The sequence below is a fragment of the Urocitellus parryii genome, chromosome 1 (genome assembly GCF_045843805.1).
Source record: "Urocitellus parryii isolate mUroPar1 chromosome 1, mUroPar1.hap1, whole genome shotgun sequence".
Classification (NCBI taxonomy): Eukaryota; Metazoa; Chordata; class Mammalia; order Rodentia; family Sciuridae; genus Urocitellus; species Urocitellus parryii.
The window spans coordinates 193,720,925-193,741,324 of record NC_135531.1 but is presented as its reverse complement, the minus strand read 5'-3'; the positions used below and the strand labels follow the sequence as shown (position 1 = coordinate 193,741,324).

General features: G+C 36.9%; 1 protein-coding gene across 1 annotated transcript in view; it reads right to left on the bottom strand.

The window, feature by feature from the left end:
• Thsd7b (thrombospondin type 1 domain containing 7B) overlaps positions 1 to 20,400 on the bottom strand; it is a 932,734-nt gene that overhangs the window by 322,501 nt on the left and 589,833 nt on the right. The window contains exons 11-12 of the mRNA XM_077798343.1: positions 15,531 to 15,660; positions 12,304 to 12,407 (exon numbers count right to left, since the gene is read on the bottom strand). Of these exons, the coding sequence (XP_077654469.1) occupies positions 12,304 to 12,407; positions 15,531 to 15,660 (234 nt within the window). The remainder of the gene's footprint in view (positions 1 to 12,303; positions 12,408 to 15,530; positions 15,661 to 20,400) is intronic.

Here is a 20,400-nt window from a genome sequence, read left to right as displayed (position 1 = left end):
GGTGGTCTTGTCTTTGACCTTCAAAACCTGAGCTGTCATGCTTCTTTCCTGCTTTTCTCTGACAAATATTCTGTAATGTCATCTACTTAATATCTATTTCTTCTCAACCTTGATCTCAAAACTACAATTTTTTTAACCTACAATTACTCTGCTGAAATTAAATGCTGGACACTGAGCTATGTCCACCAACTGTCAATTTTATACTTCTGTTTTTATACAATTATTTTATGTAACATGTTTTTATTAGTAAATTATAATATTGAGATTTATTGTGATATATTCATACATGTATAGAATTTGCTCTATTTAATTCCTTAGTACTTCCCCTTTCCCTCCCTGCTCTTTTGATGCTCTTCCTCAACTCTACTGGTCTCCCTTCTGCTTACCTACTTACCTACCTACTTACCTATTTACTGCCGCAGTCTGGTTGCAGCAAAATAACCGGGGGGTGACGAGCAACTTGTGTACATTGATACAGCAGGAGTGGGAGCCGTTTATTGTAGGACAGGAGGGGTATATATACATTCCACACAGCTTATATTAATTAACATAAACTAGATACAGCAGTCAACCAATAAGGAATCTCCACAGTTAATGGCTCACTGGCGCCACCTCACAAACCGCTGCCTCTGGCAAAATGCCAGGCGCCATCTTGACTTGTTTACAGACCCTAACAATTTACCTATCTATTTTTGAAATGGTACAAAAACATTTGAGAATCCTACACTGATTCTTCATAAAAATTTTACCTCTGTGATTTTTATGATACTATATTTATATTTCACAATAACATAACGATTTTAGTTAGTATTTCTTGAGAAATAGGCTATCGGCAAATGAGCTTGGAAAACTCTGTTACATAAAAAGAAGGTAATAAAAATTTCTTAATTGCAGCAATTCTAGCATATGGTAACTCTACATGGAAAATTTCTCAAAGGAAGGTTATTTGGTCACACGTTACATACCCTTCAAATAACTGATGAATTTCTCTAGTCGCCACTAGTTACTTTTACTAAAAAAAAAAAAAATTAAAAATGCTTTGCAATATTTACATTTCCCCTAGCTTCTAATTATCACCATCTTCTAAGGGTTGAAAAAACAAAGGGAATTAAGGTTTCCTTCATAAACATGATCACTGGCAAAATCACCAAGAAACTAGAATGATTATCCCCATTGTAGATAGGACAGCTGAGACCCACACAGGGTAAGCAGTTGGACCAACCTCACACAAGTAGTGAGTGGCAAATCCAGGGCTTGAATGGAGCTGCTTCTCACTGAAGCATTCACATGAACATTCCCTGCTTTCTTTACAGGAGACTGCCTCTCGGTGTTAGGCTTCTACACTTTTTATGTTCAACTGGAGGAAACAAGTGGCATCAACTACATAGGCAGAGGAGATAGACAGAGGATTCCTTTGGGCAGAGGAATGACTACTCTTGAATATTTAAGAATATCTCTCTCTCACTGTATGAGTGTATGTGCATTTTTGTATAAGTTCTGTTAGCTTTTTATGTCAATATTGTCCCGTTCTCATTGGCCTAAAACCACTGAGTCCTTTCAATTCATCACTATACTTTGCTCTGAATATAAGATAGCTATTAAGTATTGCTGTTGGTTTTTTTTCTTAAAATGCGTTTTTTTAAACAAAAATTAGTTGTAGATGGTCATAATACATTTATTTATTTATTTATTTACTTACTTACTTACTTACTTACTGTGGTGGTGAGGATTGAACCCAGTATCTCACACATGCTAGGCAAGCTCTCTACCACTGAACCACAACCCCAGCCCATTAAAATGTCTTTTATGTGTATTCTTTCTAATCCTTTCAAAATATTCCTATTTCAGCACAGGTTTCTAAAACCCTTCTTGCCATAATTACAAAGCCTCATGAACCCCAACCTTCCTATTTTCAGCTTCTATGATTTATATCCTATTAAGAAGCAGATCACCTCTTGTACTTATTGAGATTAATTGACTGTAATAGGTTTTCAATTCTTGTTCCCCATATAACCTGGATTAAGAGTGTTATTTTATTTAATTTTTTTTTTGCATCTGTTAATCTTTCATAATATGGTTGGCCTAAAAATATACTGTTTAGTAACTTCTGCTTCTGTTTGGATTCACAGTAGCAGTAGAGCTATTTGAGGCTCTTGTATTAGTTTTTATAATCCCTAGTGTAACTGTGGGCCCCACATTCTCTTGCTGCTACCCAGAAGGAGGATTGGTGTTTCTGTTCTGTTTAGAGATGCAAATAAAAAAAATGCACTCATTTTACCTCCTCCTAATACAATCTTGAGATGGTATGTAGGTTAAACAAAAATGAACACCTTGACCTTGAGGGAAGCCAGGGGATATGCATCTATTTGAAGAGAGAGAATTTCAGTCCTGGACAAGAGACAAGTAATCCTATTACATTTACACAGTTTGCAGTAGACTTTGAAATTCATATTAGCATTCCTGAAGGGAAGATAGTCCTGAGACCCATATGGCTAAAAGAGAAATTTCTTGATCAGAGTTTTACATTCTTCTGTTGAACAATCTTTACTTGTCACCCACCCATCTTCATCCCCAACATCCATTCCATCAGGGAAATAGAGATGAGAATTGGCTAAAGGAGGGAAGAAGGCAACTCTGTATTTTGCATCATAGCTTATTATGCTAGAAATTGAGAGGTTGATGTAATACCTTTCTGAATCTGCAGTTAGCACCATTTTGTGACTAAAGAATTCTTCTTTTTTAAAATATTGTTATAGTTGTAGATGGACACAATATCTTTTTATTTTATCTGATTTTATGCGGTGCTGAGGATCGAACCCAGTGCCTCACACATGTGAGGCAAGTGCTTTACCCCTGAGTCACAACCCCAGCCCTAAAGCATTCTGCTTTTGATTGCCCATTTTCTAAAATATTTATTTGAAATTTATCACCAGTTTTTTAAATGTGCATATTTTACCTGCAGCAACCATGAAAGCCATAAAGATAATCCTACCTGGAAATATGTAAAGGAAATGAAAAATTATTCACTTACATTAAAATGCAATCTCTACTCTGAATCCAACACTTGACTCTCAAAACCCAGTGCCTAGGGTATTATAAAACCCATCCTTTTGTTACACTCTGAGGATACTTTAATTTTGAGAGTTGGCATATGCTGTCGATTTAATTTCTATATTCTAACCTGACCTTCCTTATTTTTACATTTTTAGCAACTATATTTTGGAGAGATCTCATGAAAGTTCCTTAAAATATTTATAATCCATCTTTTGGTATCTGAAGCTTATTGATAAATAACATTATGCCTTCTAATAGTGTATTCTGTTCTGGATGTCAGACTGGAAGTTAGAAGCCTCCCCAAGAGGATTCTTTAATGCAAAGAATATTGGGGTCTGGTCACTTTTTCCTATGAGATTATCGCATTTATTAAAGGTGATCTCACAATAAAAATGGGGCATGGCAGAACAGATCTAGGCAGGAGCTCTTGACCTCTCCATGACCCAGAGAAGAAGTAGTAAAGAACAGTTGATCAGAGAGGTGGGTGACAGAATTCTCTAAAATTCAACATTGGACAGCTTGAGACTTGGAGAAACTTGGAGTTTGGTTGCCAGAGTAGAAAATAAGGACAGAATTCCTTGATCTTAAACCCTGATGGGGGTGGAATTTAAGGGAGGGGTAGGAGGAGAGAAAGAGGGAGAGAAAAGCCTATTGAGTACTTCCTTAACAATGGCTGGAAAGAAAAGCAGATCAAGTTAAACAGAATAGGAGCAGCCTGACAGTAAAGGATATCATATAGCTTAGCCATAATTCTGAACTGAAAGCTATGCTGGGCAGGGCAGTCTTTGTGTAGAGACCACAGCTGGACGGCCTCCCTAGAAGGAATTAAATCAATACCATTTCTCCTGTCCTTAAGATAGTAACCAATACAACCAGAGGGAATACCTCTGAAGTGGGTTATCCCAGCAATTCACCTAGAAAGAACTGTAAGAGGGATTGTTGCTGGCTGAGAATTGTGAAGTCCCCTCCCTATCACCAGGGACAAGGGAAGTGGGGTAGAACTGATCTGAGAACTACTCCCAGGGAGTGCTAACCCGCACCCATCAAAGCACCCAGCTCAGAAGGAGCTCAAGCAAAGAAGGGCCAACTGACATTCTACCAGCAACCTGGTGCTAGGCAAAACTATGTTGAGCTACACCAGTGACAGCAGAGGCTTCTGTGCCACAGATGGCCACAAAGAGCCTGCATCTGCAGGCTCCACAATTGGAGATAGTCACCGAGCACTTACAGAGCACCAGTCTATAGAAGTCCCAGCAGAGGGGAGTAAGCACCCAACAATTTACAACCACCTACTAACAGTAGTTCAAAGTCAGGGCAACTGATGCTCTATCGCAGACACAGGGATGGTACCCCAGTGATCTACATCAGCCAACACGGAGGCTTCTGTGTCAGAGACCACCAACAAAAAGCCTACAGTCAAACATCTCACACATTTGACAGCTACCAAGCTCTATATCACTTTAAAGAAGGTTACATGAAGGGAACAGGCATATAGCATCCTACAGCAGTCATCAACAGCTCTGTGCCCTATGTCTGATGCCACCACAACCAACAGAAAGAGTCAGGTGAAGCAGCTCAGCACCCTCCAATCACGCAGGCTTGAAACCTTGGGCTGTCTTAACAAGAACCACTTGGCAATAAAATCATAGCAACCAGGGAAGTAGCTCCTGTACCCCAGCATCTCTAGGAGGAGCCATAGCTGTGAATCCCAGAGTTGCCACTCAATTCAGTTCTCATTCATGAACCCATTGATTTAGTCAGCATTTTCACCACTGTGACTAAAGGAACCAAGCAAAACAATTGTAATGGAGGAAAAGTTTATTTGGAGGCTCACAGTTTCCGAGGTCTCAGTCCATAGACAACTGGCTCCATTCCTCAGGGCTCAAAGTGAGGCAGAACATCATGGTGGAAGAATGTGGAGGAGAGAAGCAGTTCACATGATGCTCAGAAAGTGGAGCGAGAGAGAGATCTCCACTTGCCAGAAACAAATACATATCGCAAATCCATACCCCTAATGCCCCACTTCCTCCAGCCACACCCTACCTGCCTTCAGTTACCATCCAGCTAATCCCATTAGGGATCAATTCACTGATTAGGTTAACATTTTCAAAATCCCAATCACTTCTCCTCTGAACCTTCTTGCATTGTCTCACACATGAGCTTTCGGGGGACACCTCACATCCAAACCATAACACCCATAGAAGGCAATTCCTGAGGATAATCCCAAGCATCCATATTGAACCTTACACATACATGATGGCAGTATAGCCCACAGCAGGGCTTACAGAGGAGCATCTCACAGACACTAATCACCACCCAGTGTGTCCAGATACAAACCCACAGACTTGTGACCAGTGCATTCCAGAGAAGGCAGTAGCCCGACTGCCTCTCCATGGTTTACCCAGTGAAACATCAAACAGAGTGCAATACATCTACCTTACATTCCACACTCTACACACTCCAAAATATACATAGAGCAGTCCACACTGGATTTGACAGCACTAGATACATGGGGCTTTTCTTCAGGAGGGTACACAAGATTGCACCTCCTAACAGACAATTAGACAAAAACTCAAACACAAGAATAATTTTTAAACCCAAATAGTCAAGATCAAAAAAGTTTCTAAGACCTGGTATAATTAAAATGCTTAATATACATAACGAGGATAGAATTTTAAAAGCTGCCAAAGAAAAATGGAAGGTCATTTTTAGAAGTATGCCAACTAGAATTTCAATGAATTTGTCAGACTGGAATTTTAAAGCAGAAAGGCTTGGAATAATATATACCAAGCTGAGAAAGAAAACAGGTGGCAATCAAGATTACTATGTCTAGCAAAATTATCCTTTGGAATGGAAGATGAAAAAAAAAAAACTTCCATGATAAATAAAAAGTAAAAGAACTAATAACCACTAACCTGCACTACAAAACATACTCAATGAAATACTGCATGCAGAAGAAAAGAAAAATAAATATCTGAGTCAGCATATGAACAAATATCACTCATTCATTGTTGGTGGGACTGCAAGTTATAACCACTTTGGAAAGCATATGGAGATTCCCAAAAGACTAGAAAGGGAACTACCATATGACCCTGTGACTTACTTTTTGGTATATTTCTTAAAAAATCTAAAATTAGCATCCTATAGTGAGTGATAGAGGTACAGCAGTGCAATTCTCAATAGCTAAGTTACGGAATGAAATTAGGTGCCCTATGAACAAATTAATGGATAAATGTGGTATATATATATATATATATATATATATATATATATATATATTTACATATACACACACACACACATACACACACACACACACACACACACACACACAATGGAGTTTGACTCAACCATAAAGAAGAATGAAATGATGGCATTTGCTGGTAAAATGGATGGAACTGGAGAACATCATGCTAAGTGAAATAGAGTAGACTCAGAAAATCAAGGGTCAAATATTTTCTCTCCTATACAAAAGTTAGAACAAACTAAGGAGAAAAAAAAGGTAGGGGAATCCCAAGAAAATAGAAAGAAGATCAATGGAGTAAAAGAAAGGGATAGAGGGGGAAGAGAAGCTGGATAGGAAAAGTGAGAAGAGCAGAATGAAATTGACCAAATTATGCTATGCACACGTATGAGTATTCCACAGTAAGTTTCACCATTGTGTATATCTATAAAGCCAACTAAAAAACAGACTATAACACGACTGTAATCCCAGTAGCTCAGGAGGATCTTGAGTTCAAAGCCAGCCTCAGCAATGGCAAAGCACTAAGCAACTCAATGAGCCTCTGTCTCTAAATAAAATACAAAGCAGGGCTGTGGATATGGCTCAGGGGTTGAGTGCCTGAGTTCACTCCCCAGTACCACTGCCTCCCTAAAAAAAACCCACACTATAAGAAAATAGAAGAAATATTAGAAGAGTAGATGAAGGGAAACAGGGGAAGGGAGGAGGAGGAGGGAAAGAGGAAGTGCTGGGAATTAAACTGTGGAGCATTAAAACATTGAAAACTGCCTCACAAAAGGTACTGATAACAATATATTTGGATAATTATTTGCTTGTCATCTAAATCAGAAATTTCAGTATGTTGATCTGGGAAGTGGGGACAAGTTCTCCTTTCATTAAATACACAGGAAAGATATTGCCAGATGTCTTTGCTCTTTTAAGGAAGTGACATCGAAAGAAGGGTCTATAGGGTAGATTGCAGTTGGTTCCCAATCCCTACTGGAAATTCCCATATCTCACAGCTAATGTAGGTCATTTCTATTATTAGTAATAGTATTAGGCAATGCTGGGGATAGAACCCAGGCTTTCTGCATGCGAAGCAATCATTCTACCGCTGAGCTACATCCCCAGTCCTAATGTAGGTCATTTCTGTCCAAGTTCTGAAGAAAATAGATGAAATGACTCCACTTTCCTTCCAAGGAGAAATTTTCCTCTCCTCTCCCATACAAAAAAAAAGTTTCATTTTCAAATAAAAATGGTTATGACCATCTCTCTCTCTGTTATTACTCAGTCACAACAAAAACTGGTGTTTCCCTTTCTGAATCTACTGAAATGCCTTTTTGTTTGTGATTTATATAAATGAACATAACAGAACAAACTTGTGTAATTATAAGTTTTTATTCTACATTTGGAGAATAAATGTCCAATAATTTAAAAGTATCTTCTTTCTCTCCTAAAAGGTACTCCTGGTATCAGATAGGAAAACATGACTAGCTGATGGCCATAGTTGGGGTCTGGAATGTTGTCCAGAGGCCCGTTCCCCAGCCTGTGTGTGGCACCATGGGAAGTGGTGGTACCTTCAGGATGGGGGGCCTAGGGAAAGCAAGTTAGGTTATTAGAGATGTACCTTTGAAGGGCACTCTGGCCCCTTCGTGTCTCTTATTTTTTTGCTTGCTGGCTACTTTATGAGTGAGCAGCCTCTTCTGCCATGTGTTCCTCCTATGAAGGTATGCCTCACCAGAGGCCCAGAAGTAATGGGACAATTGTGGAGTGAAACCTTTAAAACTGTGAGCCAAAATAGAACTTTCCTTCCTTAAGTTGATTATCTCAGGTATTTTATCATAATTGGTAGAAAACTTGCACATTGAAGGTTTGGACATTTTACTGATAGGTTGTGATGATACATGGGCTTTTCACAGTGTGAGCTTTTTGGTATATTTCTTTGTTTTTTAGACAGATTTGGTTAGTAAACTTTAACTCTCTTTCTGTAAAGACAACACCACTTAAAAATGATTTTCAGACAGAAAATACAGTACTGAGACATATAGTATGAATTGTTTCCTTTGAGTTTTATTCATGTAATGCATTTACTTCTGTTTTTTAAGAATATTCAGTTACATTAAAACCTTAAACATTACATTCTGAAAAAGCATGAAATAAAAATGCCTTGCTAAAATGGGAGACATAAACATATATATATATTTTATATGTATTTAGATTTTTCGACACAAAGTATAAATTGCTATACTATTTAGACTTTAGATTATCCTGTTTTTTAACCTCTTCCTATATATTACTTTACCCTATTCAAAAGCAAAGGCATCCAAGAACTTATTTTGATATAGAACTATTTTGCTCATTTAAAAAAAATAAAAGATACTTTTTTTAAGGAATAGGATTTATTCAAGTGTGAAATTCTCACAGGGGCAAGAGGGGACCCTGAGAGCAGGTTGCCTCTTAGGTGTGCTAGTCTAGGGGCTTCTTTCTTTTTTTATTTGTTCCAACTAGTTATACATGACAGTAGAATCACTTATATACTTTGGTGTTCCATACATAGATGGGATATAATTTCTACAATATGTATAATTTCTGAGTATACATATTGTAGAATCACATTGGTCATATGGTCACATAAATACATACAGTAATAATGTCTGTTTCATTCTACTATTTTTCTTATCCCCACATCCTCTGACTTCCCCTCCTTTTACTTCCCTCTACCTAACTTTTTTTTTTGCACTACAATTCTTAATACACATGAATACCACATTTTTTGTATTTCTGTTTGTATATAAAATATGTTGACATCCAATTCAAGTCTTCATACATGTACTTCGTATAATTATAACTATCACATTCGACCATCCTTGTTACTCCCCTACCGTCTCCCTTTCCCTCCCACCCCTCTTCCCTATCATGAATTCATGTATTCCTCCCATGCTCTTCCTCCTAATCCCACTTTGAGTCAACCTCCCTATATCAGAGAAAACATTCAATATTTGTTTTTTGGGGATTGGCTGACTTCACTTAGCATTATCTTCTCCAATGCCATCCATTTACCTGCAAATGTCATGGTTTTGTTCTGGAAAATACTTTTATTTAAAAGATATTATTTGAATGTGAAGAAAACAGATTTCATCAAAATGTTTATGTAAGAAGACTAAGTTTCTCACTGTCACAAAAACTAATTATGGAAGAACAAAAGATTTGACAGTGATTAGAGATCTACCTCCTTTGGTCCACATAACATTATTCAATGAAAGTGACCCGAAAAGAATGCAGAAAGTCCAGGCTATTTTAGACAAGACACCTTTAATCTCTAGCACCTACTGTGTCTCCATTCCAGTGCCACATGTTGAGTCTTTATGCTGATAGAGGATGCTCACAGCTGACAAATGAGATGAAAGTACTCAGAAATCTTATTAAACCAGTTTTAAAGCAGCGACTTTGGATAATTAAAAAAGAATTCATCTACAGATTAATTCACACTTCTAGGAATGCCAGCACCTTCACTTTTTCCTTCTTGTTTTAGTACCAAAATTTGACCCTTGTAAGAGCAATTTCTTTTAACTATTAGAATATGTATGTTTCTTTTTATACTTTCCTTTTCCATAAAGCTGAACAACCAGTATTTCTTTATTCAGATTAAAAACAAGAAACTGGGCAGAAGGCATGCCTGGTTCTCCATGAAGGATGGGACAACACAACTCAAGATGCCCATCTCCTTGGAGATGACAGAGACTTTTAGCCATGGCTGTAATTCTACATGTTCTTCTGATTTCTTTATTTTCTTCTTCTTCTTCTTCTTCTTCTTCTTTTTTTTTTTAACTAGAAGAGTAATTACACAAATGGATTCCTAACTATGCACCAATTTTAAAAGTTAGCCACATAAACAATCCTTCCAAATGAAAAAGATAAACATTGAATAAAATACACATCTTCTAAATTTATTGCTAGGTTTGTTGGAAAGAAAAGAATCAATGAAGCCCCAAACAAAATGAAAGGATGAGACCCTGCAAGGTAAGCAAGAAAGACAACTTTTGTTGTGAAGGTTTCTATTAAACCTCATAGATTGGACTAAAAAGACCCACACTAGAAATAGAGATCACAAGGTTAGTCTTCAGAGTTTAAGGGGAAACTAAATAAAAATAAACTTGCCTATCAAAAGGTCCCAGTAAGTCTATTTGCAATTCTAAAACTTTGCATTGGATGAGAAAAGGAAAGAATGTCTCTTGAGAATTTACAACCTTAAACTGATTTTCTTAAGACTACCTGGTCTGAGTTTATGCTCTTCTACAATGGGTCCTCAAAGAGAAAATTAATTTTTAGATTTTTTTCCCAGATAGATATAGACTCCATGTGAGTGTACAGAAGAAACACAGACAAACCCTTTCTAGGGGAGCTCAATAATAATACAAACCACAAGAAATTCCCATTGATGAGATTCCTTTCAGTGATAGAATAAGAACCTCAGAGTCAGGTTAACAACAACAACAATAACAAGGCATTAGTTTCCTATGACAGCCATGAGAACTACCACATATTGGTAGCTGAAGACAAGAAAATATTCTCTATCACATTCTGGAGACCAAGTGTCCAAAATCAAGGTACCAACAGGACTATACAACCTCCAAAGTCTACATGGGAGAATTCATTCTTGATCTTTCCAGTTTTCAGTGGAACCAGATGGTCCTTGGCTTCTGGCTACATCATTCCAATATCCCTTGTCTTCTGTGTCTCACAGAGACACTTGTCATTGGACTTAAAGCGCAGGATAATCTTACCATCAGATTCTTACTTTTTATTATAATAGCACATCATAATTATACAAAATAATGTGTTTCACTATGGCATTTTCAGAGATGCATATATCATTCTTTGATAGTTTTAACCCTGCCTATTTTTAATTAAGGTCTTTTTTTTTGAAGTAAAGCCACATGCAAAGGGTATAGGGGGTGATATATGGATATATATTTTTGGGATCCACAATTCAACCAACAAATAAGCATACAAAAAGTAGACCTTATCTGTGAGGACAGCAAGAAATGAACCCAGTGGAAAGCTTGCCTCATTCCTCCTACAGCATAATATTTTTTCCTGGAGTTAGATTTTCCATCTTTTGTAATGTGTTCACTTACATAACTATTTAGTACATTAAATAAATCACCATTTAAAGTATATTTTTGTCTAAGTAATACATATACATAGCTTTCAAATTTGCATAATGGTGAAAAATAATTACCCAAGTCCCTATCATGAGTCAATTATTTTAGACCCTTTTACAGTTTCCTTTGATGTATACTTCCTATTTATGCAAATATGCATATGTTTCCACCTATTAATTCTCCATTGTTAGACATTTTCTATTGATGCCTTCTTAGAGCTCTTCCCAAGCCTTTCCACCAAAGTGTCAATATTGTTAAAACACAATTTTTGCTAGAATACATACTTGGGTGTTTTTCCTTAACAACACCATTGGCAGGGGAGCTGAAGACATGTCTTACCTCCACCTACAACTTTTTGTATTTCCTGGAGTTCTTTCACATTTTATTTGCACACCTTCTCTGAGTCTGGGTGTTTCTGCACTTGCAAAATGTTTCTCATGCAATTTTTCAGGTTAAACATGACAAATGATCTATTCTGTTCATTTATTGAAGATTTCCATTTTGAGACTGTGTAGGTCTTTTATTCCTACCAACATTAGCTGCTCTCTAGGTGTGAGACCACTTTGGTCCCAGGACTTCCTTTCCCTTTCTGCCCTTGAATGTGAATGGACTCTCTTCCAGGTAGCAGACCAAATTTTCCTGTTTTGCTCACCTTAGTGAAGCACATCTTCTAGTTGCCCTCTGAAAACAAAATACACTGAGGGTAAACATTTGGAGATTTTGCTTTCTGCAAATATTTTCACATTTCCCTCATACTTGAAAGATAATCTGAGATAGACTTACTCATTTTAAGAGTAACACGATATTAATAACACATAAAGAGAAAACTATTTTAAACCACATATAAATAGAAAATCTCCTTACCTCTTGTTTGTAACCCCTTTCCGCAGGCTTCGCTGGTGCCCATTATTCCCTGTCTGACAGACTCAGGCACTAGGATACAAGGACTCCATTTCTGTGGTTTCCATCTGTGATTATAAAGAAAAAGCGAACTAGAAATTCTATAATTTTCACCGTGAAAAACATGCAACAGAAATACTTGAAAGAAATGGATCTGAAATCCAAAATCTGAAAGATTATAATTCAATAAAAATGGACTTGAAACCAATGTCATAAAACCAAACCCCAGGGAGCACTAGGGATGACAAATAGTCTCCTATTAATCATGATCCAAATTCATGATTAATGTAATAATTAATATTTTTTGGTTTTGAATGTTTTGCATAAAAAACTCATACAGAAACAAACAACTATATCTCATATAGAAAAGTGTTAACAAAAAGCCCTAGAAGCACAGGTCAAATGGGTGCCTTATGGAACTTGAGATTGTGTACAAAAGAGAGAAATGGGGTTGGGGGAAAGACCCTGTGTCCTACTGGAGAATTAATTAGAGAACCTCAATTTGAACCTCTGAAATCCTGGGGGAAAAACCCTTCAATATTCAGCCTTCTGCTTCACAATTTTTTATGTGATCCTTCCTAGGACTCAGAAGTAACTCAAACATCTCAACAAGTTATAGAATAAAAGGTAAAGAGGAGGAAAGGCACCTTTGTTGAAATGTCAAGATTTCTTTCCCTATGAGGAAATAGTTTTTAAGACAGTCATCTGGCTTTCCACTTTTCCCCCACTTTCTCAGGCTAATAAAACTCCTACTTTTATGACTCACAGGGCAGATTATAACTTGGCTAATTTAATCCTTAAACCTGTTACTGTACAGTGTTTCAGAAAAGCCAAGCCCTAAATCTAATCATGGATTCTATTATTTAGTGTATCTCATTTTTCAATAAGAGCAACTTTTGTTAAGAGAGCTACTTAAAAAAAAGAAATACAAACTAAAAATATCATTGACCTTATTCAAATGGCCACCATAAAGGGAATAACTGAGGAGTTATGAGAAAAATCAGGAAACAACTAAACAAAAATATACCCTGCTTCAAGAAGTCACCTTTTAATCTTAGTCACACATTTACTTTGGACATGGACAGATTTATTCAGCATAATTCGAAAACAGACACTACAATGATAAAGGGTTTTAGTTCAGCTTTTCTACCAAGATGTGTAGTTTATTCGGGTTCTCTGAGTTTCCATAGGCTTCTTAGACGAATAAAAGACCAGCCATTTAATCTAGTTAAATAGTTTGCTGTACAGACTGAAAGGGAAAGAAGAAATTTTCAGAACTCCCATGTGAAACTTTCAGGTTTAGGATGATAAATCTGAAGTCAGAGAGGTTAAGTGATAATTTGAGACTGCCGAAGTCAGCACAGGCCAGTTTTCAGTCCTCAGTCTCTGGATACTCAGCTATAGACCCTTGGTTGCAGCCCACTGCCAAGTCTATCTAGGAATAAAGGTTCTCATGCTCGCTCCCCTTTCCTTACTAATTTAATGAGTTGAGATATGCTCTAATTCAGAGAACAAATAATTAGGCACTTCTGTTTTGATTTGGTAAACATATAGATATGATACATTAATAAAGTTAAAAAGAAAGATGAAGATAATGATAAACACCTACCTTAACTCGCATCTTAAGATAATGTCTCTACCTTAACTTGCAACCTAAGATAATACCAATAAGGGGGAAAGTAAAATCTAAAGTGGAATAACCATATTGCTCAAAACTAAAGAATGGTTTTCTAAGGAGAAGAAATTTATGTTAACTTGGATACAGTTTGAACTACACATCAGGAGATATGATACAATCTTCCAGTCCACACACAGTGGAACTGATTTCTGGGGGAAATGGCAGGAGGTCAATAACAAAAACTAGTTCAAACATAAGTGGTTAAATTGAAGCGCAACCAGATAGTAAAGAGAGTGGACAATAGAATAGCCTGCTAATAGTTTCTATAATGACATCTGATTATAATAGCCCTGGGTTCATACTGATGTCTAATAATTTTGATTTGGCTAATTTTTCACTTGGCTATCTTCCTTGAGAGCTCTTTTGCAGGCCTCAGAAGTTTCAATATTTAGACATGGCAGTAAAGGATGGATATTGACAGTGTTTCCTGTGGTTACTGAAGAAAAACTGGTACTCTAGGCCTAATTCCAATGTTTTTTGTTTTGTTTTGTTTCTTGTTTTTTGTTTTAACATCCTCCCCAAATTGGGCACCAGACAAAAAGCCCAGAAGTAAAGCATGATGAAATCAATAGGTATTTGGACTCCTTCAATGACCCTCTTGAACTTTATTTAAAGTGAGGACTTTATCCGAAAAGAACTTGGATTTTCCTGAACAAATTAGCCCTTGAATTTCACAGCTTTAAGATATAGTTTCTCAAATAATCAGGAAAACTCTGAACATCTTTGCTAACAGTATTTTTAAGGGTGCTGATAAAACAGTATGATTGTTAAGACCGTGAGCTGTTTACAAAATCCAACAGTGATTGAATTTAATTCAACAATACTTTAAAGCAATGATGCAGATTTAAAACATGTAAGTGTTAAAAAGAGTAGGAGGTTTTGACACAATACAGAAACCTGAAACATTGTTTTAGTGAATAAAAATTAGCAATTTTCCAAGTAAGAAGACAGAATGAACATAACAGAGTTTAAAAATATATTAATTTCCTCCCCTTTTAAAAAAATGTTTTCTCCATAGGTTAAACATTTAACTGGTTGTTTCTGAAATTGTGATAAAAAATTGACAACCTATTTTTATTAAAATAATTATTAAATGACTACATTTTTTTCTAATTCTTTATTAAAGATTTTAAGACGGAAACAATAAAGATGTTACCCTTCTCTGTTTGTGTGTGGTGTGTGGTTGGTTTGTGTGTGGGTGGGGGATGGTGTGTTTCCCTCTAGTTTAATACTTTCCATCGTGAGTCTATTTGGAACATGATCCTAAATTTGACTGCAGAAGTGACAGAAATCTAGTAGCTTACTTGGAGTCAAACATGTTTTGATGTTTGCATTTTAATTAGATGTTAACATCCTTTAGTCCTTTCAAATATATTTCGGGGAAAAAACACTGAAGCATTTGAAAAATACATTACCTCGTCTTATTTTTCACTAAGCAACTGTATATTAAATGCAAGAAAACAGTAGGATTTATACTTAGATCTAATGATAATTTGAAAAGGTAACTAATTACCGATATGTGGGGCACAAGGAGACATCTTCACACTCTCTCTCTTCATATAAGGTATCTGGGCATTCTTGGCCTCCATTGGCTGCTTCTTGGATGATAATTCTGTATCGAGACTGTTTTATTGTGGTATTTCCTGAAGTAAAGGAGAAATAAAATTATAGTGCCCTTGTATATTGATGCAGACCAAAATCCAGGTAGTAATTAGAGGGGAGAGAATAGAGAGAATAAAAGACACAAAGGTAGAGAGACAGAATTGAGTAAGCATATGTGGAAAGACAGCCAAGGAATAAGAATTAGCAAATACTAGGAGTTAGTGCCCAAGTTTGCTTCTGTGACACAGGCACACTATTAGCAACTGTAATTTTAAATATATGTTATTCTAATATGTAAATATACCTTCCTACTCTTTTAATGTATTTTCAATTAATTAGAATCTACATTTCAAATGACATAATATATATAGGGCATGATCTGAGGGATCTCAGAAACCCTCCTGAATCTCAAACAACAGCTGACTACTCTGTGGTTTTCTTATTAATTTATTCTATCTAATAAGGTGTTTTCCTCTTTAGGCTACTTTATATAATAGAAATTCACCTAACAAATTAATATTTAGTAGCCTATGGTTTATATTACATATTAGTTTATTAGATTTCTTATTGCTCATAACCTTATAACCAATATATACCATACATACATACATACATACATATATATATATATATATATATATATATATATATATATATGCATGTATACAGAATTGGAATTTAGGGAAGAAGTGTTGTTTGCTTCAAGGTATTTCTGAGAAGTAGAACTCTTAATAAGCACCTTAAAAAGAAAACTAATTGGGCTGGGGATGTGGCTCAAGTGGAAAGATGCTCACCTGGCATGCGCGGGGCGCTGGGTTCAATCCTCAGCACCAAATACAATAAAGATGTTGTGTCCACCAAAAACTAAAAAATAAATATTAAAAAATTCTCTCTCAAAAAAAAAAAAAAAAAAGCAAAAAGAAAACTGATCAATTTAATGTGTTACTTCATTGTTGAGAGCCACAGCTGATGGGGCCCCAGCAAATTTCCAGCTGCCAGCTGATGATTGGCTCACAGTGGCCCCAGCAAACTTCTAGCTGCCAACTGATTGGCTCCTCTGCGGTGATGCTCATTGGGTTGTTTCCCCGCCCTTTCAGACCACGGAGCTGCTCAATGGGGGACTTTTTTGGCTCCGCCCACACAACCCAGCCAATCGGCCTCAAAAGCAGGAGGAGTCAGGGAGGTTGAGAGGCTTGTGGGAAGCCGGTGGTGGCCTTTGGGCTCTGAAGGTTTTCCTGAAGAGCTGTGTGGTTTGGCATGTGTGGTTCTAAAAACAAAGTTCATTTCTTTTGACAAGTGGCTCCTGAATTGTGCCCAGCCAGACTGCGGCACTTCATCACTTCACAATCTTTAGATGTCTTCGGAATCAACAACAAAAGTAAATTATCTTTATAGTGTTTAGCAATTACTTCAATTACTAAATGCAAGATAAGTGACATGTACTAGATAGGCAGATGCAAATCTCTGACAGAATAAAGAGGGCAAATGTATACATAACTAGTTATAAGACTCTGCAGAATATGGGGTATGGTAAGCAGTGAGATGATGTTATGTGGGTACAGAAGATAGAATGATCCTTTATGACTCTGGAAATCAGAAACAGTTCATTGAGGAGATGGATTTTATCCTGATTCTTGAAAACTGAATAGGAAAAGAAAAAAAAATATATATATATATAACTGGACATGGAACCAGTTTGAGAAGAGGCACCAAGACACAGAAGTGCAAGAAATTTACAGAGAAAGACACATAAGTACATTCAGAGGAAAGGTTTCTGTGGATTTCTTGCCTGCGTGCCAATGAAGGGCTGAGGGAGGGAAAACTCATAGTGAGAGTTATAATGAATATGAAAGGGGGAAGTGAAGGAGAACATGGAGTTAATTGGTAGGTTTGGGACAGGCAGTGGACCTAACCATGTTAAGACATTAATTTCTAAAAAGAAGGTAAACTAAAAATGAGCATTTATTGAAATTATATATACATAAGTTTTTTAGAAAATGATTAAAACAAGACTCCACAACGAAAAACAACTGACCCACAATCCAAACTCCCTTACTTGGTCTTCCTCCTCAGAGGGAACACTTTTAACTCTTGGTTTCTATATTTAGCTCTGTGGTTATCTCCAAATTTATACCTAATATACCTATGCCATTATTTCTTAATTTATGAACTTTAGGGATTATCTATTGACTTTCTGCTACAATTGAAGAGAATTTACTTTGTACCTCCTGTCAATTTTTTATAACTGCATACCTATTTTTAATGCTTCTCCTGGTTATGTAAAGACTTTAACCCATATAGTTTTCAGCCTACTCCTTGCTCCTGTCTTCCATCAGGCCGGCCACCATGAGTTTGTGGAGTCCTCCCGAATGTACAGGCTTTCTCCTCCACTGCCATCACCTTCCTGCTAGGTTAGGTCATGGTTCCAGCTGCCATGTTATCCGTTTCTCTATTCCTCAGTCTTGATCTATCAATGTCTGTCTTCCTCAAGTGAATTTAGATCTCCCATCCAGTGATGGTCCTTTCCTTTTTCTTTAAAAAGGAATTAAGGCTTTAAAATTTCTTTCTTAATAAATAATTTTTAACAAGATTTTCAGAAGAACAGGAGAATGACACACACAGGCACATTTTATGACCTTGAGGTACAAGTAAAGGTGAACAGGATCTCCACATCCCCTCTGTGTCCATCTTTAACCTGCTCTATATCTAGGAAGCTAACCACAGGACTGTGTTGGTGACCACTTGCCTAATGGCTCCTGTTGAGTGTGACCAATGGGAGGATGGAACACACAATAGAAGGAAAAAAGAGAAAAAGAGGAGAGAGAGGTCAGAATGTTTATTCCACTAGATTTACCGCCTCTATATCAAAAGCTGTAGTTTCTATGGATTGGCACTTGACTCTAGTTACTTTCTTTTGATGCCACTAATTGTACTTTTCTCTATTGACTTCCAGGATCCCATCTGTCACTAGCCCAGGTACAAGATCATCACCTGCTGTTAACTTATACTGATAATCCCCATTCCAGTGTAAATCATCTCTTCATTAAATTTTCCTTAATTGCCCAATTTGAGGGATATCCTGCCAGGATATACCAATATAGACAAAGGAGAGATGCTGCTATAAAAAGTGGGAGTGCTATAATTAGCCCTTTTTAAGATGCAATGAAGTCCCTACGAGGAGTATAGAAACGGAAGTATAAAAAAGTAAGTGAAACAATTCTGCATAATAACATAAAAAGCTATCTTCATTTGGGTAGGGAGATCTTTATAAATAATTATGCCTCTAGGAAGAAGTCTCTTCTGCTTTCGCAATTAATTCAAACTACATTGTACTTACTCTGCAAATTAACTTAGAATGTATACATGACTGTGGGCTTGTGTGTGTGTTTTGTCTAAATATTATTTTAGGAGACTATAAGCAAAGATTGAAGATAGTAGAAAGAATGAAAGGGTTGCCTTCACCTCATATTGGGATAGAAATCCTAAAGGGGACTAGCTGTACAGCATGGATCAATGCTTCTCCCTTTCATATGCACACCGGCACATGCCGCACACTCAATACAGGTCAAATAACAAAAGTTTGCGTAAGAGAGTTACATTGATTTTCATGCCCTACAGTTGTTCAGGTCAGTCAAGGTTGAGAAGGATGGATTCCATGGTGAAACAAATACTGACACAGAGGTAGGATTCTTCAGAGGGGAAAATGACTCACTGTAGAGAAATGAAGAAATCATTGTACATGCCTTTGAATCTCCAGACAGGGAAACACCAAGATGTGTGAAATACCTATTAAGCGATGTTTTTGTGTATTCCTTTTCCCTTGAACTTTGGAATGTTCATATTCAGAATTCAGTTTTGAAGAATTTTCCCTCTCCACATTGTTACAGATGCTGTGGCAATTGCAAGGGCAGGCAATGTGCACACTGGGAATGGGGCATTGGAGGTCTCTCCAGTATACTTCTACTTTGAAGCCACTGTGAGAGTGGTACTTTTGTCAAGGGAGAAGAACAAAGTCCTGGAAATCCAGGAGGTAACAATGAACAAAAGAAGCTGATGCCTGAGGCAGCCCTCAAAAACATGGTTTGAAGACAGGCAAGAGAGAATGAGCAAATATCGAAGATACTCTCCCAAAGTGATCTTAAACAAAGCCTCACTATTCTACTGATCACATAAGAAAAGTGATTTCTAGGATATAGGCACAGAGAGGTGATAGTGGCTTTTTAAATATAAGAAATTGGTGTTATGTTTATGTGAAAAGTCACATAATCAAAAGCTGCCTTGTTTTATTATAACATCTTATGAGATAGCTATTGTTGGTTGTTGTTATTCCCATTTCACAGATACAAATATGGACAGAGGAAAGAGGTCAATAATTATCCAAAGTCACATTACTAGAATGAAACTGCACTAGGCAGGCATCAAGGCCCATGATCTTTCCACTAAAAAGAGACTTTATAGTCAGAAAGAGAAAAAAGAAAGGGGTGAGGATGTGGGGGAAAAGGTATACTCATACACTGCTGGTGGGACTGCAAATTGGTACAACCACTATGGAAAGTAGTATGGAGATTCCTCAGAAACTTGGAATGGAACCACCCAGTGATCCAACTATCCCACTCCTCAATCTATACCCAAAGGGCTTAAAATCAGCATAGTATTCTAATGCAGCCACATCAATGTTCACAGCAGCTCAATTCACAATAGCTAAACTGTGGTAGCAACCTTGATGCCCTTCAATAGATGAATGGATAAAGAAACTGTGGTATACATACACAATAGAATAT